Here is a 23952-nt window from a genome sequence, read left to right on the forward strand (position 1 = left end):
ATAATTTTGTTTCTGCTGTATGAGGACAGAGGGCGACCCCATTTCCGGTCTATTAGTTCTACTTCCCGCCGTACATGGCGCCAAACAGGATATTGACAAGCGGAAATGAATTAGCGTGGCAATTTGCAAATATCAATTTCATTCGTCTCATTTTTTGAATTTTTGTCTGTTTGAATCCTTTAGGGGTCAAATTAAAATATTTTGAGTTAGAGGGTTGATTTCAGATAATTTCAAGTTAAAAATTAAGAAATTAATCAAACTAATTAAATTAAAATTAATTGAAATAAATAATTTTGAAAAATAAGTTCAATTTTTTATGGAAATTTTTTTTTAAAGTTGCAAGTTCATAAAGAAAGATTTTAAAAACAAAAATTAATTAAAATTTCATTAACAAAATTTTTTAAATTAATTTGGCTATTTTTTATTAAAATTAATAAAATATAAATAAAATAAAATTAAAATTAATTAAATCTCACGAAAACTTTTAAATGGTAAAAAAATAAAAGTTTTAAGAAAAAGGACTTTTCATAATTTTTTGTTCATGAGTTTTTCAACTTTTCCAAAAATTTCCGTTTTTTTTTAAATTATTCAAAAATTCTTTAAAAATTTGGTTTTAAATTTAAAAATTATTAATTGAAGGGTAAATTATTTGATAATATGCTTCAGTTAATGAAATTTGAATGATTGGCATTGACTCCGAAAACTTGTGTGCAACGGTATGACGCAATACTGATAACGGTTGTTATCATTCAATCAATCCTTTTTGGTATTCAGGGCAAAGTTTTACGTAAATTATTTGAAATTTTGAGGCAAATTTAGGTTAATTTTTTGCATTTTTTCATGCAATTTTTAAAAAAAATGCAAAGCTTTTTTTCACGTTTTTTAATTAAATATTTTTTTTTATAATTTTTTTAATTAATATTTTTTTATCCTGAAAAATACTGAAAAAATTAAATAAATTTTTAAAAAATATTAAATTTAAATAAATTTAATTTAATATATTTTTTAAAAAATTCAAAATAAAAATTAAATAAAAATACAAATTTTTGGAATTTTTATAAAAAAATTTTGTTTAATTACGACATTTTCTAAAAAAATTTTTTTGAAAGTCACGTGACCAAAATTATATTTTTCAAAAATTTTTATTTAAAATTTAAATTTTAAAAAATTAATTTAATTAAATTAAATTTAAATTAAAATTAATTAAAAATATTTATTTTTTTAATTTTTTCATTAAATGAAAATATTAAATTAATTTAATTATTTTTTAAAACGTCACACTTAAATTGCGCCTTTAAAATTAAATCAAAATTTAAATTATTTAATTATTATTATTTATTTAAAACATTTTTAACTTTTAAATTAAAAATATATTAAAAAAATTAAAAATAATATCTGGCAAAAACCGGAAAAAAATTATTAAAGGTCAAATTTTTCAAAATCATCTGCTCCATGACCTTCAATCTTCCCAAAATAACAAAAAATAATTTCCAAATCTTACGAAATTTACCTTGAAACACGTGACCGCCGCTTATCGCTTTACAAGACACAACAAAATTAGTTCACTTGGTCAATTATATGTATTATCAACGATCATTAAAATGTGACTCAAATAAATCTAAATGAAAACAACGTTAATGGACCTTCTAAAAATAAAACGTAATTCACTTTGACTTAAATTCTGATCGCGTAAATTTATCGCCTTTTTAATTTTTTGAACGCCACGGTCAAATTTTTTCCCCAAAGCGTCATTTCCTAAATTGATAACTTTTTTTAAAGGAATGATTTTGATAAGAAATTTTGCGCATTTGTCATCATTTTGTCGCCTTCACTACTTTTTTTTAGTTCACAATTAAAATTCCTTCACATCTTTAACCAAAAATAAAAAAGTACATTAATCGTCAACTACGTAAAAAAATTGCGGGTGCAAAGTCCAAACAGTTCGTTGTCTGAATGAACGTCTGTGTGCACAAATTACTGGCAATTATGGCAAGAGAAGGTACATGTTGGCTAACGGTAACACGAGGTATATAAAAATAGCTGAGCTGAGCCACTTGTTATGGCAGAAAAATGTAAGGCAGCATTTTTCTTGCAGTTATGGAGAGTGATAATGGTTAAAAATAAACTAGATCTTCCTAATTTAGTTACCAAGTGGTTAGTTTTTTTTTTCGAATTTTACTTTTCAACTTTTTTTATTTAGTTTTTTTTTTTGTTTTTTTATTTAAATTATTTAATAAAAAAAAATTATAAAAATAAATTTAATTTAATTTTTTTAATTTTTAATTAAATTTTAAATTTTTTTTTTTTAAATTAAAATTTTATTTTTTTTTAATTTTTATTCAAAATTTTTTTTTATTTATTAATTAATTTTTTTTATATTTTAAAAAATTATTTTTAATTTAATTAAATTTTTTTATATTTATTTTTTTAAATTTTTATATTTTTTTAAATTTTAGATGAAAATTTTTTTTTGTTAAAAATTATGAAGAAACCTCAACCATTCATCCACCTCATGCTCAATTTCATGTTGTCTTGGTCAGTTTCTTGCTCATTACTCGCAAGACATTGTCATATGTGTGATCGAGTACATCAACAGCAGCACACGAGTCCGTAATAATAGTAGTCAGTAACACCACACGAGAGCACCGCACAATGAATAATGTATGAAAAAATTGTACATACGACGAGCGACGACGCTGTTATTATTTATTATTTGTTGCTGTTTTCGAGATGCAGACGCGAAATGAAAACATTCTCTTACAAGTCGTCGAGACAAAAGCATCGCGCTCAACCCGAGTCCTTGATAACAATTTTTTTTAGCAAAAAAAAAAAAAATTTCTCCACGTTCGAACATCAAAACAGATAAAAATCATAAAATATTATTAAAAACCAATAAAACGCTGAAAGTGAAGACAGATATCTTTCGTCAATAAAAAAAATCAAGATATTTTAATGAAACGGCATCAATTACCAATAAATTACTGATAATCATACTGCAACATATTCCGAATAATTATAGCGGAAGTGAATTTCTTTGCGGATAAAGTAACGTAAAAAGGGACGATAATTAGAGTTCAAAGACTTTGAGAAAATTATTAAAAATTACAATAAAAATGTCGTTCTTACGGAGTATGTGGAAAAATAGCTCGAAACACAAAAGTAAGTTTGAAATTTGTGATCAATTGAAAATGATTGCGAAAAAAAAATTTAAAAGGTTGCAATAAAAGAGACAATTACCGTTCAAGAAATTAGGAAGGGGAATCAATAAAAAAGTAATTTTGATTGGATTACGCAAAAAATTGCAAACAATTATAATGAAAAAATATTTTTTTTGTATTGAAGGAATTTTACTTTCTGTGCCAGTTTGATGATTTTTTGTTAATTTTTATCTTTTTCTTTCAAAAAATTTCAATTTTTGAGAATTTAAAAAAAAGTTAAATAAAAAAAAAAGTTTTAAAAATAAAATTAATAAATTATCATTTAATTTTTTCTATTTAATGATATTGATAATTTTATTTTAATTTAATTAATTTATTTAATTTTAATTTAAATAATTTAATTTTTTTTAATTTAAATTAAATTTTATTAATTTTATAAATTTTATAATTTATTTCCATTTAATCAATCAATTTATTTTTGTTTAATTAAATTTAAAGAAATACTTAAAATTTTTATTTTTTTTTAATCTGAAACACTTAAAATACTTTCTTCTTATCAAATTTTGGTTATTAAATGACTCTTTTTTAAAAAATTTTCCCAACTTTTAATTTTTTTATTAAAATCCTTATTAAATCCTTAAAAAATTCTGAAAAATGGTCAAATTTTTCATTATTCTTTAAAAATTATCGCCCTTTAGAGTACATCACGAACTCTTTTTACATGAAAAATGAATCCAGATCAAACAGTAGCTTCAAAGTTTAAATGCCTCAATACGTCAACATCACAATTGATTGATTGCCTTTCGATTGATAAATAAATAAATAAACGGATCGCGCTTTTATTACGACGCTTTTTAATTAAAATTCATTCATGAGTATTTGCAACCAGGTCATTAAAATTCATTTTTACTGCATCGGAGGACAATATTGCGTTTTGACATAATTATCGAAAATTTTGACCCTTTTTACCAAAAATTAATAAAAATAAAAATAATATAAAATGAAATTCATAATTATTAAATTAAATCAATAAATAAAATTTAATAAATTTAATAAAATAATGAAAAGTTTTTAAAAATTGAATTAAAAAATTAATTTTAATTTAAATAAAAAATTATATAAAAATTTATACCTATATAAATTTTTTATAAAATTTAATTTAATTTTTTTTATAAATAATTATAAAAATTAAATTAATTAAGTTAAATGAAAAAATTTTAGTTTTTAAATTTCATGAAAAAAAATATTTAAAAAATTATTAATAAAAAAATAATTAAATATAAAAAATAAATTAAAATTATTTTCTTTGTTAAAGAATTTTAATCAAATAAATTTAATTCAATAAAAAAATAATTTATTAAAAAAATACTCAAAAATCGCTTGAATGGAGACGACTTGCTATTGACTTAATTCTATCGTTCAACACCTTTTTGTGTCTCCGTTGGACCGGTTAAAGATGCAAATTGCATAACACACATAAAATATAGTTTAATATAATTGTTATTTTTTTTCCAACGAAACTCGAATGATAGCAAATCTCGTTCTTCAACAATCGCCGTTCATGTTCCCACACGCGCGCTTGCATGAATGGAACATTATTTCATTAAAATATGAAAATCAATCGCGTTACAATTTCGCGATAGAATTAACATACGAAACGGGTTTCCGTGTACTGAACTTTTTTTCTTTTTTTTTTTGGTTCACATTATCTGCTGTTTTCATGTTTTTATAAATTTTATAAATAAACTGAATAAATGTGTTAATTATTTTGTTCTGCTTTTTTTTTTGAATTTCAGAATTGTGTGAAGAGCTCGCTTTGGCAAACAGCATCCGTGATTTTTCCGAGAACCACGAGGAAATTGACGAGTCATCGAACGAGGCTTCCATCACTTATCTCGTGAAGTATATTGGACAAATTCCCGTCACGTCATCGCGATCCGAAGAAACGACAGCAAATGCAGTGAAAAAAATCATTTCCAAAAGCAACAAGAAGCTGCAACGCGTCGCACTGGCGATTTCTCCCAAAGGCATTGAAATGTCGGATCATGTCACGGGCGAAAATTTACTTCAAGTCTCGATTTACAGGATTTCCTATTGCTCGGCGGATGCGTCGCATTCGAATGTTTTTGCATTTATCGAAAGTTGTCCGAAGGAAGCGTCTCAGGATGCAGAAAAAAATGCATTTACCGGCACGGAGGACACTGAAGCGGAGGAAGGAACGTTAATTTGTCATGCTTTCCTGTGTCAAAAACGAAAAATGGCTCAAACTGTCACGTTAACTGTCGCTCGCAGCTTCGAACGGGCCTACCAGGTGTGGCAAAATCATCAGTGGCAGATGGAACGAAAGAATAAAATGAACGAAATCAAGTCCAGTGAGGAGAAAAAAGCATCAGATATCAAAGAACAGGCAGCTTTAATCGATTTAAACACAGATTTGGCGGAAATTTGTGCGAAAAATGACACAAGAGACTATCTACAAAACACTTGGGTGAGTAAATTTCATAAAAAAATTAAAAAAACTTACCTAATTTTCCGCAATTTTAATTTTAGATTTCCTTTGAGGACGATACCGCTGACGAATTTCACCAAATCGCCGCAAGAAACCTCAGTATGAGACCCGGATGGGATATGAATGTCCTCTGTTCATAACTTTTAGCCTTAACTGACGACATGGAAATGCTTTCTTATGATTTTTTGACGTGAATTTACTAGATTAGGCCTAAAAATTTAAGTTAGAATAGAATTTTTGTGATAGTTGCTTCAAAATTTCATTTAAATTAATGCTAATTAATTAATAAAAAAATCTTGATAACATAAAATTACCTTTTACTGCGATATATTATTAAATTGGCGTCACTAATCGATTAAATATTGCCAATTACACGCGACAAGGTGGACTTGAGTAATTACAACAATGCATTTTTCGTCGTAAACTATTAAAGTTTTTAAAAAAATTACATGTTTAACTGCAATTTTTCATATAAAACTTTTTTTTTTGCAATCGATCGCAGTGCAACCACCTTGCAGCATATTAATTTATGCGCGAAACTTATCTAGTTTTTAATCGCGTATCAATCCGCACGGTAAAAATGGTCAGCTGACGTAAAAAACTGGTAACTTCTCGCCTATTTTGTTGTGAGTCGCTCTTTCTGCTGCACTTTTTGTCTCGGTTTTGCACTTTGCTTTGGTTTCCTCAATTATTTATGATAATAATGCGGTGCATGGAAGATCTGTGCGAAAGGTAAATGGCGACAACGATGCTCAATAAGGAATAAAATATGCAAGTACGGACGAAACAATGTCTGATGTAACTTTCCTGAATGATATCGACATGCAATTTGGAAGTTTCGAAGAGTTTAATAACTGTTATTAGTGGAGTTTGGAATGAAATCAAGGAAATTTTGTATTGAATTGAGGTAACTGGAATTAATATAAAGGATTTTTTTTTAAATATGAAAAAATTAAAATAATTTCTTAATTAATCTTATTTTTTTATTAATTTAAAAGATAAATTTAACAAAATATTAAAATAAAATTTCAGAAAAAGAAATAAAATAAAAAAATTAAATTTAAATTCATTTTTTAAAATTAAAATTTTTTTCAAGAATTTTTCAAAAATTTTTTTTTTAATTTTAATTTTCAAGAATTTTTGTATTGAAAAACGAAATTTAACATGTATTTTCTTATTTAAAAATTATTTATCAAAATTTTTGACAGTTTTTTCTTATGAAATATTTTTGATGAAGTTTTTAACTTGAAATTAGCTTGAAATAAATCAATTTTAAATTATCAAATCTCAATATCTGAAATATTAATTAATGATCAAAAATTGTTTGAATATTGTTATTTTGTATGAAAAAGTATTTCAAATTTTTTTTTATTTTTTGCCCCCCCATCATTTTGAAAAATAGTTTTTGGGACAAAAAGTTAGAAAAAAATTTGGAGCGGCCTAATTTAAAAGATAAATAAATAAAATATTAAAAAAAATTAAAATAAATTATTTAAAAAAATAATAATTTTATATAAATTTAAAATAAAACTAAGAAATTAAAAAAAAAAATAGTTTTAATTTAATAAAAATTCAATAAAAATATTTTTAAAAATTTTAATAAACATTTAAAAATAAAATTTAAAAAAAAATAATTTTATAAATAAATTTAAATTAAATTAAAATTAATCAATAAAATGTAAATTTAAAAAAAAAATCAATATAAAGCTTGAAATAAAAATTTAAAATAAATATAATTTTGAAAAATATTTTTAAAAAAAAAATTACTTACCTTCAAGAAAAAATAATAACTTTTCAAAAAATGAAACAACATTATTAATATTTTTAAATGCATATTTTTTATTCTTTTTTTATTTATTTTTTTATGATTTTTTTACCATTTTTTTATATAGATATATATTTTATTTATTTATTTATATGTTGTTTAATGTTTTTTTTTTGTAATTATTCATTATTATTATTATTTATTATTTTATTAATAATTAATTAATCATATATATATCGTCATTATTAATAATAATTATTATTTATTTTTTTTAATTTATTACTTTTATTCATTTATATTAATACAATCTTCGTGTTTTTTTTATCATCTTTCATACAAACTTTAATACTCATTCGAATAATAATTTTAATAGTACTTGTTTGTTTTTTTTTCAGATGTTTTTTTCAATATTTTACAAAATTTAGAACCGTTTTTTATTTAGTTGACACCGTTGTTGATGGATAAAGGTTGAAAATTAAAAAGGGGGTTGTTTCAGTTTTTTTTGTAGTAGGTAGGTAGTAAAAATATATTCATCGCATTGTATTTATTTATTTACTTTTGCCATCAATTCTAATTTTATTTTATTTTTCTAAATTCAAGTTTATCATACTATTGATATAATTTTATTTATTATTTTACTGGAATTTTTCTATACACATTTTTTTATTACGTTACTTTTGTGTTTACTTCAATGGTATGTTTAAAGCATTTTCTTTAATTTTAATTAATTTATTATTATTTTATGAGTTTATTTGAATATATTTAAGATTTTAAAGCTACAAAAAAGTATTTTTTATTCGAAACCAAACGGATGAAAAACTTAGGCCAGCTAATAAATGTCAGCGTTTCAAAATGTCATTTTATTAATTTTCATGTTTTTTTTTTATCAAAAAATAAATTAAATACACTTTTGCTTATCAAGCACTAATAATCTCTTATAATTTTTATTATTATTTATTTTTTTTTGCTACAATTTATGAATGTTTTTTTATTAAATGCATCGTTTCTTGTACATTTTTCATTAATTTTAGACGAAAAAAGTTTTTTTTTTAATTTTACAAAATATATATTTTAATGCTTTGCTATAATATATTTTTCATAATAAAAAATCAAATCCTACCGAATTTTTTTCAAGTTTTGAATTAAACATAATTTTACAATTTTATATTTAAAGTTAATGAAACATTATTCAAAAGTTATAATTTTTTCTGCTATAAACTTTAAAGTTATAAAATTAAGTTATATAAAAAATAAGTTATATCTGGTTGAATGTTTATGTTAACGCGAATGAAGGCTTCATCAGTATCAAGAATCTCTTAATACATTTTTAAGTTAAAATTTATACAACAAGTTATATAATTATAAATTTTATTTTAATTATTAGCATCAAAATTTTATTTTTTTTTTTCAAATTATGTTAAAAACCAAAGTTATTTTAGGTAAGTTATATATTTTTACATAAAGTTATAATTTTAATAATATTTGTTTTTTTTTCAGAGTTTTTGTTAACGCGAATGAAGGCTTCATCAGTTTCATTAATCTTTGTAATTAACATTTTGGGTAAGTTACAAAGGAGAAACAATTTTTTTAAGACAAAATTAAACTTCGCGATTCAATTTGTCTCTAAAGTTATCAATGTTATTATTAACAAAAGTAATTCAAGTTATGGTTTCAATGTTTTTGTTAACGCGAATGAAGGCTTCATCAGTTTCATTAATCTTTGTAATTAACATTTTGGGTAAGTTACAAAGGAGAAACAATTTATTTAAGACAAAATTAAACTTCGCGATTCAATTTGTCTCTAAAGTTATCAAAGTTATTATTAACAAAAGTTATGGTTTCAATGTTATTGTTAACGCGAATGAAGGCTTCATCAGGACCATTAAAGTAAATTTAATGAAACTGGGTAATTTTTTTTTTTTAACTAAAGAAGATTAAAGTTTTGATGCTAATTTAAGTTATTAGTTCATAGCAGATTACAAAAGTTATTTTATTTTTGTTCGGTAGGATGATAACAAAGCAAAATTTCGTCTCTTTGCCAATGCATTTCCAAAATTATCATTCAAAGGTGTGTGTTTCGTGTGTTTTTTTTTTGGCCGCAATAGAATTATAGATAGAGCGTTGAAGCTAAAGCGTAAATAAATTTTGATATTTTTTCGTTAGAAATTTTGATCGTGATTTTTTGTGTGTGTGTGAATTCGAAAAGTTGCTACTTACTTTCACAGATTTTGGTCGAAATTTGATTTTTTTTTCAAATAAATGTGGATGAGTCCTTAGAGTAGCTCAATATAAATGTACTAGCAGTTTAGCAGTGTAGCAACGTAAAATGTTTTTTTTTTGTTTACAACATGAAAGGACTAGAAAATTTGTTATTTAGTTATTATTTACTCTGTGGGTGTTGGGAGTGTCTCGATAGACGATGCATGAGTATAAAAAAGTTTTCGTTTCTCGTTTTGTTGGTTCTTCGGAGTAAATGATGGAGAAACGAAGCATCGTCTATGAAGAACTCGGTTTTGCCAAACATTATTTATATCGAAGGGATATTCTTAGGGTGTATGAGTGTTTCGTTTTTTTTTTGTATAAATATGTACAACAAGATCAAAATTACTTTATAAAATGTACAAGAATTTTTTTTTTTATCTATGGTAGTCTATGTTTTTTTTCTTTTTTATTTCATTAGCGATATAAAGCGAGACTATTTTTCTGACTTCGATGCATGTATGATGATGATATTTGATCTTTTTTTTTAATTTTTCTTATTACTGTTTAAAATAGTTTAATAAAACCCCTTAATAGATACTCAAGCAACTCACCACATCCTGGTTCTTATTTACGCTTTCCAGCTTCGGCTGTTTGTCACGCCGACGTTTCGTTTTGTTCCTGCCAACCTTCGTCGTCGTCATCGCTGTCCGACGACTCGGACTCGGAAAGTTCTATTGCAACGCGCCTGGCTAAAATTGATGCGACATCCAGTGGAGGTTTCACCTCGCGTGCTTCGTTATGTTGTCGTTCGACTTTTCGCAGTTGAATGCCTACAAAAAAAATTTTTTTTTGTTAAAATTTTCTTTAAAAAATAAAAAATTAAAATTTTACCATCTCTGATAGCTTTCATTAAATCACTTCGTGTGTCGTCGTAAGGTGTAATGGGTTTCTTCACTGGAGGACTTCGATGTCGCAATTGTTGTTGTGCCTGAATAATTTGATTCTGGTTCGGTAGCACGCCATTTGGAGGAACTCCGTTGTTCATATCACCGTTCGTCATGCCGCCCATTTGAACGTGCCCGTTGGGACTCATTGTGGGCTCCATTGGCGGGGGTGGAGGAGGCGGAGGAGGAACGCTATTTGGTGACAACATCTTGTTGGGTGATAGCTAAAAAAATTGAAATTATCGTTAATAAGTATTAAATATTAAATAGAAAAAAATCTATCACGCAGAAAAAAATGAGGTCAATTTTAAAAAAAATTTTGTTAAACTTTTATTTTTAATAGCAAAATTTTAACAGGTTTCTAATAAGGTTTGGATCAACAATTGATTCTTATATCAAAAAAAAAATAAATAAATAATCAAAATTTTTTACAACCTTAAAATTTTCAAAAACTTTTAATTTAATTTAATTTTTTTTAGATTTAAATTTAATTAATGAATTTTTATTATTGAATAAAAAAAATCTAAATAAAAAAGAATTGCAATTTGCTTCAAAAAATTAAAAAAAAATCATAAAATTTTTTTCTTAAAATATTTTCACAGACCTTTTAAGAAATATTAATAAAACAATAAATTTTTCAAAATTTTAGTAAAATCAACTTTAAAATGTTTAATTTTTCGAATTTTTAGAGTAAAATAATTAATTTAAAAAATATAAATTTAATTTTCTTGATAATTATGCAAGCTATGGAAAATCTTAAAAGAATTTTGCAGTTTTGTACATAAATTTTGATAATTTAAATTTAAATTTAATAATTTTTCATTGAAAATTTGAAAAAGGAAATATTTTTTTAGTTTTGAATTTTTTACTAAATAATTATTTTCATATATTTTGGTAAAAATGTGAAAATTTTCTTTAATTTCAGAAAATTTCGCAAAAATTTAGGAAGAATATAATTTTGAAAATATTTTTAATTGTAATTTAGGTCTAAAAATCGTGACTTACCTGTTGCGGAATTGGCGGCGGAGGCGGCAAATCAGCTCCCATTTGTAAATTACTAATCTGACTATTTAATTGCGCCATCACCATGGCATTCTGATCGATGACGTTCGATTGCAACTGCGGCGATCCCGATCTGGAATGACTATTGCTGCGCCCAAGCATCTTGGCAGCAACGTTCGATGGTCCGTTCATTTGCGGGGGCGAATGCATGCCTTCGGGAATTGGCGGTGGCGGCGGCAAAGCATCGCGCGCATTCGAAACGCTCCTTCCGCGTGTCGGAGTTCCCGCATTCGAGGCATTTGGCGTGCCATTGCCGGATCCCCCGTTTGGCGGAGGCGCTGGCGGCGGAACATTCGGTCGAGGTTTGCCACGCGACGGCGTTCCCGGCGCATACAAATTCTCCGAACTGACGGGTTGTTGTCCGCCCGCGTACATTTGCTGTTGCTGCTGATACAATTGCTCGTCGTAGCCCGTGGCCTGGTAGTTGTTTTGAGCGTAATGCGTGTGCTGCATCGTGTATTGTTGCGTGCCGTCGACAGTTTCCGTATGGTAACTACTACGGACCTCGATGGAGTTGGGGCGCATGGCGGCATGTTGAGCGTATTGTTGCATCGTTCCGTACGGGTCTTCCGGATTGATTATGGTATTCGGTGTGCGGTAAATCACATTATTTGGCATCAATGTTTCTCCCGATTGGATGGCTTGTTGTTGCAGCTGCTGTCGCGTGTTGTGCGGTTGTCGCGGTTTTTGCTTCTTTTGTTTGCCCGCGCCGCCGCCTAGCTGCTGTCCTTGCTGCTTCGCCCGATTATGACGACGATCCTGCTTGACGCGTTCCGTGTCTTTCAGCATTTCTTGTCGCCACAACTCGAAGAAGTAATTCGGGTCTGTGTAGAATTTCAATCCATCCTTGCCGTCGTCACGATAACAATTCAATTTGTCCAACGGGGGCGGCTTATCACACTGCTGATACGTTTCGAGCATCGCTGTTGGCATCGTGGACCTGCTGAAAATCTGCTGATCGAACACCGTTTGACTCTTGAACGCCTTCTTCAGCTGGATTTCCGTCAGAGACACTTCTTCGACCGTGCTATCGAGCTGCGTCACCTTTATCGATAACCTATCGATGCGCGCTTGCAGGGAATTTGCTCGTTCCGCGAGATTATTCGCCTCGCGATTCAACTCTCCAAATATATCCTCGGAATGTTTCGACAACGATGACAATTGCCTGCAAGAAAAACACAAAAATCAGCAAATTTCATCGAAAAATCCCTTGAAAAACGCCAAAAATTTGATTTTCAAAAAGCGTGCTCTTACCAAAATGGCGCAAAAACGCCGGCAAATCACACATTTTTTCTACATTTTTGATGGTCTTTCACACAGGTCGAAGATTAAATGAGAACTGAACACGATTTGCACGTAACATGCTCGTATTTATAGTAAAGTCGCACAAAAAAATCAAAATTCTTGGATGTATTGGTAAAATGAGTGAAGAAGAAGGGTAATTTTTTCATGTAGAAGTGTGAGTCACAACAAAAGAACATCTTTTTCCTTGTATTTGTGTCCAAAATGTGTAAGAAATTGGATTTTGTGCATGTGTTGTGAGAGAATTTTTACTTTTGAACCGTCGATTGGGGTGAATTTGGACAAAAATTCATTCAAAAAGGTAATTTATTTGAATTTTTTGATATAAAATGTGACTTTTAATTCTGTTTTAGGATCAAAATTTCATCTTTGAAGCAATTCCGGATTGATTTTTAGCCTTAAAAAATGACCCCCGAGCATTATTTTTATAAAATTTCTTAAAAAATCTCAAAATTTTAAAGCTTTTAAGCTTAAAATCTATACTTTTTAATCCAAACCAAGCATAAAATTTAAAAAATTAGCAATTTTTTGAGGTCCAATACCTTCAAAACCCAAAAATTTAGATCCATCAAGGCAAAAAATGGAATTTCCAAGAGCATGTGAGTCATTTTTCATCATTCAAGGACACTCACTCACACAATCTCACAAATTTTTGACCGTTTTCAAGGATAATTCTCGGCATGGAGGCAAATTCTTACCTGACAATGTTGGTTAACGTGGTGTTAGTGACAGCTTCCAAGTCCGATGGCAGCTCATTTTGTGCGTAAACCGATCGTGCCACAAACACCGGCTCGATCGTCCTTTTTGGCAATGGCATTTTTGTCTGTTTTCTCGCACTAACTTGTTAAATTTTTTAATTTTCTTCACTTTTTTGATTTTTTTTTTATTTTTTTTTGAAAAACACGCTGCCTGTTTAATTTTTGTTTTAATAATATTTCATTGTCTCTCGTTTCGAGTCCTTTTTCAATTATTTGCTCCGTTTTAGGACATTTTTCGATGATAAATGACGAATCTGTAAAGAAAAAAAGAGATTTTTTGTTAGAAAATGTGTTCAAAGTCTATCTCACATAAAATCTAAAAACAATTTTATTAATAAAAGCAAACAATTTCTTTGATACAAAGCAAGGCAAAGTTATTGACTGACGCAGTGCATGTCTGTTTGTTTTCTATTCGACGTTCAATTGTAAGAAAAATAAATAAAACTCGCAGTAGGCACGTCAATTTCCCGTTTAAAACCACGAAAAAATGTCTCTCACACAACTTTTGTTCAGCGACTTGCCCTTTAAAGTTCTCGTCTTCTTGAATGTCGTGCAAATTGTCGTCGGATTCGCGATGCTCTTTCTCGAGGAGTACATTAAGCATCTGCTGACACAACATATGCTCGAGGCGGAACGCACCCAAACTTACATCATCATGCTTTTGTCGCAAGTTTACTGCATGCAAGTCATCGTCTTGTACTATCTCGGCTTAGCGATCGCCATCAAATGCAACAGAGACCTGTACACGCATCATTTGACGTTTTTCATGAAAATGTGGCTGGCTTTGGGCTTCGTTGCGGCATTTGAAGGGATTTTAGTCGCCGGAACTTTGTATCGAACTTCAAAAAATCTCTCGGAATTTCTCGAACTCGAACTTTTCAAGGGGGTCGAAGCTTATTATTTGGATCCCGAGTGGCGACTGATCTGGGATACCGTTCAATATCACGAAAATTGTTGCGGCGTCTTTGATTATCGGGACTGGAAGAATTGTTGGTTGTACAAAATGGAGCACAAGCAAAAGTTTGTATTGCAAATTTGAAGCAAAAGTTGGTGTTTTATGATTAATTTGGTCCCCGTAGGATTCTCACGTCGAACGTTTCCTTCATTCCGTACAGCTGTTGCGAGAATGAGGAGACGTGTTATCAGAATATCATCCCGATTCTGTTGAAAGACCAGAAGATAAATGTTCCAGCTATCGATACGTCGGTGATAAATGAGCGGGGATGCTTGTACGGGCTGCTGCATGAGTGCCAGTGGGTGATAACGATGGTCATTTGCTCGACAATTGTTGTGTTTCTTGTTCAGGTTCGTTGAAAATTTGATGGTTTTAAGCTTTTTGAGGGTCTTGAATTAAAATTCTAATTGAATTCTAATTCTAAAATTGAATTTAATTAATTAAAATAAACTTTTAGATTTAAAAAAAAAAATTTAGATCTCGATCTCGATATAAAATTTTTAGATCTCGAAGTAAAATTTTTAGACCTCGAAGTAAAATTTTTAGAACTCGAAGTAAAATTTTTAGACCTCGAAGTAAAATTTTTAGACCTCGAAGTAAAATTTTTAGACCTCGAAGTAAAATTTTTTGTAGTTAAAATGAAATTTTAGATCTCGAAATAAAATTTTTAGATATTGAAGTAAAATTTTTAGATCTCGATATAAAATTTTTAGATCTCGATATAAAATTTTTAGATCTCGAAGTAAAATTTTTAGATCTCGATATTTTTAGATCTCGATATAAAATTTTTAGATCTCGAAGTAAAATTTTTAGAACTCGAAGTAAAATTTTTAGACCTTGAAGTAAAATTTTTAGACCTTGAAGTAAAATTTTTAGATCTCGATATAAAATTTTTAGATCTCGAAGTAAAATTTTTAGATCTCGATATAAAATTTTTAGATCTCGAAGTAAAATTTTTAGATCTCGAAGTAAAATTTTTAGATCTCGAAATAAAATTTTTAGATCTCGAAGTAAAATTTTTAGACCTCGAAGTAAAATTTTTAGATCTCGAAGTAAAATTTTTAGATCTCGAAGTAAAATTTTTAGATCTCGAAGTAAAATTTTTAGATATTGAAGTAAAATTTTTAGATCTCGAAATAAAATTCTTAGACCTTAAATGATGTTTTGTAAATTTTGATCCAATTTTTTTTTAATAATTGCCTTAATATCTGTATTTCCACAATTTTTCATTAAAACCACACAAATAATCCCCAACAGATTTTCATTACCGTGACACTACGATGCGTTTATGCCTCAAAGCGTATTTTCACCACTGACACAAGTGACGAGGAAGAGTCAGATGTTGAACAGCAACAGCAACAAAGACATAACTAAACAACAAACAGATGTCGGAACATGTTTCTTTCTAATAATAGTCCAGAAAATGTCTCACTTTTGATAAATATAGGGACAGACATCGCCTCCAGCCATGATATTATTAGCAACAACGAACACTATCATTTTCCACGACGAACAAATCACCCATTTAGGTTAATTTAACGAGTCACGGAATCGCCGCCTGCCGTTGAAGGAAGAAAGGGTTCGCATATCGCATGTGAATTAATTTACAGAGTCATTCTTGTGTTTTTTTTCTTTTTAATATTTTGTAAAGAAATAGAACAAAAAAGAAATTCTACTTCCGTTTTTCGACGATTTACATGCATTTATGAACGAATGTTGTTGTTTATATGACCGAGCGATGAAAAAAAGTGTCGGAATGTATTTAATAGTTTAGCGTGTAATGAACATGCTCGCGAGTAATTATGAATTCCAGGCAGCAATGAAAGACGAGACACAAGAAATTGAATGGAATTTTCAAACAAACCAACTTTTTGTGGAGACACATTGCGATGAAAGAGGGAGAAAAAACTGATTCAGCAAGAAATTCATTGGAAGAAAAGGCAAAATCGCATATGGTTTGGTCAATATTTGCACTTTAAATAGTGATTGCAAGAGATAAGGTTTGAAAAGAGGTAAGTTTGAGACGATAAAAATTTCTTGTTTGCTTTGAAAAGTTTTGATTACTTTTGTAAATAATTTTTTAGGTGCAGATTTGTTGGTTTTTGTGCAAAGAATGTCTTGTCTGGATGATATTAGGAACTGAATAAAGGAAAATTAATGGTTAGAAATGACTTTAGTAAGGGATATGTTGCTGTAAAAACATGAAAAATGTTGATAATCAATAATTTTGTAGCAAAAAAACTAAATTTTATATAAAATGTTGTTTGTAAAGAGAGAAATGTTTAATTTTTAATGCTCATAGGAGCATTTAAAGTGCACTGGAAAGGAATTTTCAAGTACTTTTAAGTAAGAAAAGTTTGGTAACAGAAGTTTTTCTTCAAGAGCAATCATCATTTTTAGTTTTTCTAATTAATGATATTTGTTTTGATTTTTTAAAATTTTTTTTCAAGTTTTTTTATATTTCAAAGATAATTTTCGGTAAAAATTTATCAATTTGACAAACAATTTATTGAAAATTTGATATAAAAAAAATTAAATATTTTAATTCAGTAATTTTTTTTGATTGTTTTCCCAAAATTTTATGATTTTTTAAAGGAAAACTAAAAGTCTCTAAATTAAATTTATTTATTTAAAAAAAATTTTTTTTTTGAATTATTACAAATTTTTGATTTATTTATTTTTTAAATAATTTTAAATTCATTTAAATTAAATTTAATTAATTTAAAAAAAATGGTTTATTTTATTTTCGATTTTTAAATTTTTTAAATACTTGGTAAAAACAAAAATTAAAAATATTTTTTATAAGAGATTTTTTTTAATTTTTAAATTTAAAACTTGTTTTAAGAATTAAAAAATTAATTAAAATTAATTAATTTAAATTAAATATAAATTAATTTAATTTAAAAATTAAATAATTAAATTTAATTTAAATGAATTAAAAATTATTTAAAAAATAAATAAATCAAAAATTTGTAAAAATTCAAAAAAATGTCAAAAACCCTCAGTAAAAACAGTGCCCCTCTTTCTAAAATAATTCATCAACCAACAAAAATTCCTCTATCACAGCCATTCCATTTATCTTATCAATTATTCAATTTATCCCCCATGTCAAATCGAGTTCAAGGTCCTCATAATTGGCGAAACTGCTGAAAATCGATGACAAATATCTCTCTCCAGCTAATCAACGTGTGAGAAAATCTCTCAGTAGTAGTCTTCTATTTATCTTTCATTCGATCCACTTGTAATTTATACATTACCGCAATAATTAGCATCTATCGATAAATAGATCTTTAAACAAACAATAATAATTGAAACGTTAATTAGGTGTAAATAATGCAGGCAAAACGATTAAAATTAATTAAATATTCAATATTTTCGTTGATCTTTGAACTTTTTTGTTTTTTACAGCACTTGAATTTCTTTTCGTGAATGATTGAAATATCGTTTTATCCAAATTTTATCATTTATTTAGAAGAAAAAATCGAAGAAAAAGAAAGAAAATAAAATTTTTCCTCCTTTTTTTCGATTTTTCCAATGTAGGTGTGTTCATTTGTTTATCAAAAGGAACATTTCCTCAATATTGCCGCCGCAGTTTATTGAACTTGTTTTATTTTTCGCAATGTAGGACAACAACACGCTACCTACATTTTGATGTTATTTTGGAAAATTGGAATACAAGTACAACAACATTCCGTCGTCTCGGCAATTTTTTGGCAATCTTCCTAATAAAACAGTCTGATGCCGATTTTTTTATTTTTTGCCGACACACAAAAGGGATACACGAAACTTTTTTAATATGTTCCTGTTTTTTTTTCTCCTTTTCTCTGTAGACAAGGACCGAGACGCAGGAGGAGACAAAATAAGTGCTGTTCGACATGCCATGAATAGCAAAATAATAATTTGTAACTAATTCCAGTTCATAACTGTACATTCTCCGGAGCTCGTTATTAAGTTAATATAATTTATTGCCATGCAGCCGCTGATGCTACTTATTTCGCACGCTGACATCATATTTTATCGCTCGTAGACAACTTTCAGTGGCAAACTTCATCAAAAAAGAGACTTTTTTCGCACAATTATCGTGTCATCATCGCTGTTATTGTCGCAAAAGTGACTCGACACGATCCATTCAGGTGACGACTCTCCTCTCGTGCACGAAAAAAATAATGAAAAAAATTAAATAATCAAGTGAACGAACGAAAGCAAGTGTCTAATTATCACACGCAACAAAAAAAAAATAAATTAAATCATGAAACAAAACAAAAGAACTAGAGTAGCAGCTTTTCATTCTCATTAACAATGACGACGTTGAGTTACGAAAAAAAAAATTACCGTAAAAGTCAGCTTCGTTGTTAATAGAGTGTAAAAATTCGCTGCGTTGTTATTGTTAATGAAAAGAAATTTTTTAAACAGCGAACGAATGAGTTAATATGGAAGTAATTGACCTTCACCGCAATATTGCAATTTTTTGCATTATTAGTCGGCTGATAATTCATTTGTGTGGCATAAATGAAGCGCAGAATTGTTTATTTTTATAATTTGTATGAAAAAAATTATGTCACTTGACCCTTATTTGTTGGCGTAATTGAGTTATGATTTAATATTTTCTCTCGTCATTTGTCGGTTTTTAAGCGGGTTGGCTGTTTAATCCTATTAGTTTTGAGGTTGCGAGGTGATTTTTTTTTAAATTTTCCAATTTTGATTGATTTTTCAGATTTTTGTTGATGAAATTCTTGTTTATTACTTTTTAGTTTGATTTTTGTGTGAAATTTATTGCATAACTTTTTCAAATTTTTAATTAGGTATTTTTTATTTTTTTTTATCAGAAAATTATTTTTTTTAAGATTTTTATTTATTAAATTTTTTTGATTATTTTTTAATTAATTTTTAATTTAATTTTTTTTTTAAATTTCTTGCTTTTTACTTCAAAGTTCACTTTTTATTTAAAATTTATCGCATACGTTTTTCAAATCTTTAATTATTTTTATATTATTTTTTCATCATATTTCGCGTAAAATTCATTAAAATTCGTTAAAAATTACTTTGATTACTTTCAACTAATTTTTTAATGATTTTTGTTTTAAGTTTTCATTTTTTTTTTACTTTTAAGTTTGATTTTTATGAAGAATTCATTGCATAACTTTTTCAAATTTTTAATTTTTTTTAATGAAATAATTTTTTAAAATAACTTTTCTTGTAAAATTTATTAGAAAACTTGATTATTGTTGAAATTTTTAATGATTTAAAATTTAAAAAAAAAATAATTGATTTTTTTTATATTTTTTTTTAACAAAATATTCTTGTTTTTTACTTTTTAGTTCACTTTTTATGTAAAATATATTGCATAGCTCTTTAAAATTTTCAATAATTTTTGATTTTTTTAATTAAACAATTTTTTTTTACCTTTAATGCACTTTACTTGATTTTTTTTACTTTACTTGAATAAATTTCTTTAAAAAAAATTAAAAATATAATTTTTGAAAATTATTTTTTCGTACTTTTCTATTTATTTTTTGAGTGAAATCGATTGTATTTTATTATTCTCAAATAATATTTTCACATTTTCTTTAAAAATTATTAATTTTTTTCACAATTTAAATTTTTTTTAACTTTTTTTTATGTTTCATTTCATTTTTATTCGATTTTTCTTGATCACTCAGCCTTATTATTGGTATTTAATTTGTGATTCGTCACAACTTCACTTCACTGATAACGAGCCGTAAAATCGTACTAACTCAATTTCGCTAAAAAATAAAGTTTTTCTCCAATTCCAAACAACCAGAAATATCGCGTTTTGATAAGTTCCGTACTTGTTGGCGAAGAAAACAGCAGAAAAAATTTTCACTCCAATAATCGTCGATGCCGGTTTATCTACAACAAAGTCATTGAACAATCCGGAGAGTGCGAGAGATAGTGCGCTTTGCTACTTTTTTCTGCTGTATATTTGAAAACCGGCAAGTGTAAACAAAATCATTGTGAATGGGTACGATGATGCGCAGTAGAGAGAGCAGTTAGTGATTTTGAATTATTTCCGTACCGAGGCGAGTTGAGTAGGAAGATGAAGAGAAAAAAAAATGATGATCATAAAATTTATGTGAAAAAAAAAATAATGAATATGTTTAAAAAAAAAAAGTGAAAAAATTATGATATATTTAACAATAATTGGATATATCGCATGGAAAAAAAAATAATATTGGGGAGCGAACGAGTGTGTAATACAATCTCTGGCAATTTTTTGTAGCATGACGACGACAAATAATAATATTGTTACATTGGTGGCAACGAACACTAAACAGGAAATTAATCAAACATAAAATTAGGTACATGATTTGAGGTAGACGAGTGATGCGACCGTAAAAGAGCATCAGGTGCATTTTGCATGATGACGTTTCAGCCTCAAAATTAACGGAAAAGAGGGAAAAAGGATCAACAATCGTGCCATGTGTGGTTTGGGATTGATTGACAGACGAGTTTATTCTTTCAGCGGGTGATTAATTTACGTTTTAAGTGTCAGACGCTCGTCATAATTGGCTTCAGGTGTGTTCTTGAGACGAGTTTTAGACCATTTTTTAGATATTTTGTTAGAAATTGACCGTGATCTTGACTTTTAGAACAATTTTCTTAGATTTCGTTCAAGATCGTCTCAAGAAAATCCGGGAAGCACCGCCAAGTACGTTACTATAGGTGAATTCAGAGGAAGGAAACGTGATAAAATGTGTTTTTACGACAATTGACGTCGAACAAAGAAGGTTTTGAAACAAAATTGGTCATGTTTGGACTCATTTAAAGTCAAATTATTCGTATTTTTAAGGGTTTTTGACCAATTTCAAGATTGAATCTATCTTAAAATTTTTTCTTTTAGAAGAAATGAAGAAAATTTTCGGCATTTAAAACAAAAATTGTAGGAATTTAGGAGATATCAAACGATTATTTCTCCTTTGAGACTCGTATTTTTTGATTTTAAGAAGCTACATTTATATATTTGAATTTTTCATAAGTTTTCATCTCGAATTTGTTTGAATTCTTGTTAAATTTGATTTTTTCGATGAATTTCTTCGTGTCTTCGGATCTTTAAGTCCTAAAAACTTTAAAAAATTACAATATTTAATATTTAAATAAATAAACTCAATTTCAATTTTTTTTTTATATTTTTATAATAAAAAATATAATATTTTTTACTTTTTTTTTATTTTATCATAATATTTTTAAAAAAATGTCTAAAATAATTCTCTAAAAAAATTTTGACATTTTAAATAAATAATTTTTTTTTTCATAAAAATCAAAATATTTTAGTTATTTTTGTAAAAAAAAACTCATTTAAAAGTTGGAAAATTTCATATTTTTAAAAAATTTTAGTTCTTTGAAAATATTTTTTTTTTCACCAAAAATATTAAATTTTTTTTTTAATTTATTTTTTTTAATTAGTCTAAAAATCCTAAATTCTTCAAAAAATTTAAATTTTCAAAAATTTTTTAAACATTTTTTTAAGAAAAATAATTAAAAAAATGAAATTTAAACATTTTTCTCACAGAATCACGATAAATTCAACAAAAACTTGAAAATTTTCCACTAGAAAGTCTCTGGCTACCCACATTGTGTGTGCTCATCTCCAAAGCCAACAAAAAGAAAACACAAAGAACAATAACAATCAACAACAATTTTGCTCACCTACATGTTTACCGCAACCAATTGAGCTCACACACTGACCAAAAGGGTGTAATTTAATACTTTTCACATTACACTTTTTAAGTTTAATACGAATTTAATTCAATTCAGTGACTGTCTACCTCTTTTTTTTCAGATAACCTCCTCATGCGAAGAGATTTTTCTCCCTGAATTGATTTTTGGAAGCCATGCGAGTTCATCTAACAATCGAAGGTTGAACTGAAACTGCGCCGCCAACTCTTATCAGCCTACAAACGTTCGTTTTTTCGTCATAAAATTACAACCACAAAACTTTTATCTTGATTCGATGTTATTTTTTATGGCGGAATGAGTGAGTGAGAAAGTGATAAAGTTCACACCACACAGTTAAAAATTTAATTTTTTAATGAACCCGTCCCTTTTGTTGCGGATGAAACGACGAACAAAAAGGCTTTTCTTTCGTCATTTTAATGAAAAAATTGCCATGAATGTTGTTTCAATTGAAATAAAAGAATCTTTTCTTTAAATTTTTTCAACGTTTGTGTGTGGAATGAATAATTTGTCATCATGCTAAACAAATATTTCGAGAATCAAACATAAAAGGAGGAAGAACAAACAGACGTTCGACTAATAAACTCTCGTCGTTGTACAGGCAGGAAGCCGAAGCAGCATTATTAAATCGATAAAATGCTGTTTTTGTAGCTATTTTGTCTGTTTCGGGAGGTCGTCGGTCCCGTTTTCTCTGAAGAAATTCACTTTTGCGGCGGTGATTTGTGCTTTTTCTGTGATTCACTCACACACCCAAAGACAATTTTTCTATAAAAATGAACTTTTCCCTCCTCGAAGAATTATTTTCTCACACTTTTTGCGCCGCACTGCTCTTTCAATGGTCACTTTGCTTTGAAATCACAAATCTCAGTCACTTTTTGGTAAAGCCTCGTAGTTTTTTACGATATTACTATGATATAGGTAGAGGCGTGCCGTCATCAAATTTTACTTTTTCCACAATTTGCGCACTTACCTTTCACATTTTCGCAGTATCCGTGCGTTTTGCTGGGTGAAATGCCTTTTTTGGTGTGCGTTTGAACGGGTTTTCTGCTGTTTTTCTTGAGTTTTCCACGAGAAAACTGAGTTTTTTTTCTCACTCACAAGCAGTTCACTTTGCAACTTCGTCTCCTACTATCATTGAGACGAATGATATTGATAAATGACCCAATGCACAATTTAGGAGTTTGAATTTCTTTTAGGGTGATCCAAAAGTGTTTTTTGTTTCTCGTTACATTTTTGAAATAAAAATCATAGGAGATGGGGGCTATGAAAATTTTATATAGATTTTCGTTTTTAGTGCTATTTCATGTGAAAAATAATATAATTTTTCAATTTTTAATCATTATTTTCTATATTATTGCTATTAAATTAGTGTTTCAAGTTACTTTTTTTTGCAAAAAAGTTTTCAAATTTTTTTCTAAAAAATACAGTGTGTGTTCCGGTGTGCTCCAAAATTTTTGTAAGTAATTCTTAGTTATTTGAGTACCCTTTTTGAAGGGTTTCAAGTTTCGACAAATTTTCTTTGAAATATGTACGAATTTTGAAAAAAAAAATTTTCCTTTGACATAGTTTTGTTTTAAAAACTAAATCAAGAGCAAAACTAAA

The 23952-nt window shown here is 27.7% G+C and overlaps 3 protein-coding genes across 5 annotated transcripts; 2 read left to right on the forward strand and 1 right to left on the reverse strand.

Annotated features, from left to right (window-relative positions):
- Positions 1–2769: 2769 nt before the first annotated feature.
- On the forward strand, positions 2770–5995 carry LOC134830723 (low density lipoprotein receptor adapter protein 1-like). Its single transcript, XM_063844291.1, has 3 exons — positions 2770–3159; positions 4955–5646; positions 5709–5995. Exons 1-3 carry the CDS (start codon positions 3114–3116, stop codon positions 5805–5807), a joined length of 837 nt encoding a protein of 278 aa, XP_063700361.1. The 5' UTR covers positions 2770–3113; the 3' UTR covers positions 5808–5995.
- A 2952-nt stretch (positions 5996–8947) lies between these two features.
- LOC134831563 (actin-binding protein WASF3) lies at positions 8948–23470 on the reverse strand. 3 transcript variants are annotated; one of them, XR_010162006.1, is made up of 7 exons: positions 23321–23470; positions 13641–13954; positions 11584–12805; positions 10526–10802; positions 10246–10464; positions 9650–9789; positions 8948–9559 (listed from the first exon to the last, which is right to left on the reverse strand). XR_010162006.1 is itself a non-coding variant. In XM_063845318.1 (5 exons), exons 2-5 carry the CDS (start codon positions 13757–13759, stop codon positions 10289–10291), a joined length of 1794 nt encoding a protein of 597 aa, XP_063701388.1. In that variant the 5' UTR covers positions 13760–13954; positions 23321–23470; the 3' UTR covers positions 9807–10288. The 3 variants fall into 3 exon arrangements, 1 of the variants encoding a protein (XP_063701388.1); XR_010162007.1 differs by lacking the exons at positions 13641–13954; positions 23321–23470 and adding an exon at positions 12895–12975; XM_063845318.1 differs by lacking the exons at positions 8948–9559; positions 9650–9789 and having other exon boundaries at positions 9807–10464.
- LOC134828512 (tetraspanin-15) lies at positions 14188–16029 on the forward strand. The gene is made up of 3 exons (XM_063841492.1): positions 14188–14720; positions 14780–15005; positions 15913–16029. Exons 1-3 carry the CDS (start codon positions 14188–14190, stop codon positions 16027–16029), a joined length of 876 nt encoding a protein of 291 aa, XP_063697562.1.
- Positions 23471–23952: the final 482 nt, after the last annotated feature.

Source organism: Culicoides brevitarsis, chromosome 2 (assembly GCF_036172545.1).
Source record: "Culicoides brevitarsis isolate CSIRO-B50_1 chromosome 2, AGI_CSIRO_Cbre_v1, whole genome shotgun sequence".
In the NCBI taxonomy this organism is placed as follows: Eukaryota; Metazoa; Arthropoda; class Insecta; order Diptera; family Ceratopogonidae; genus Culicoides; species Culicoides brevitarsis.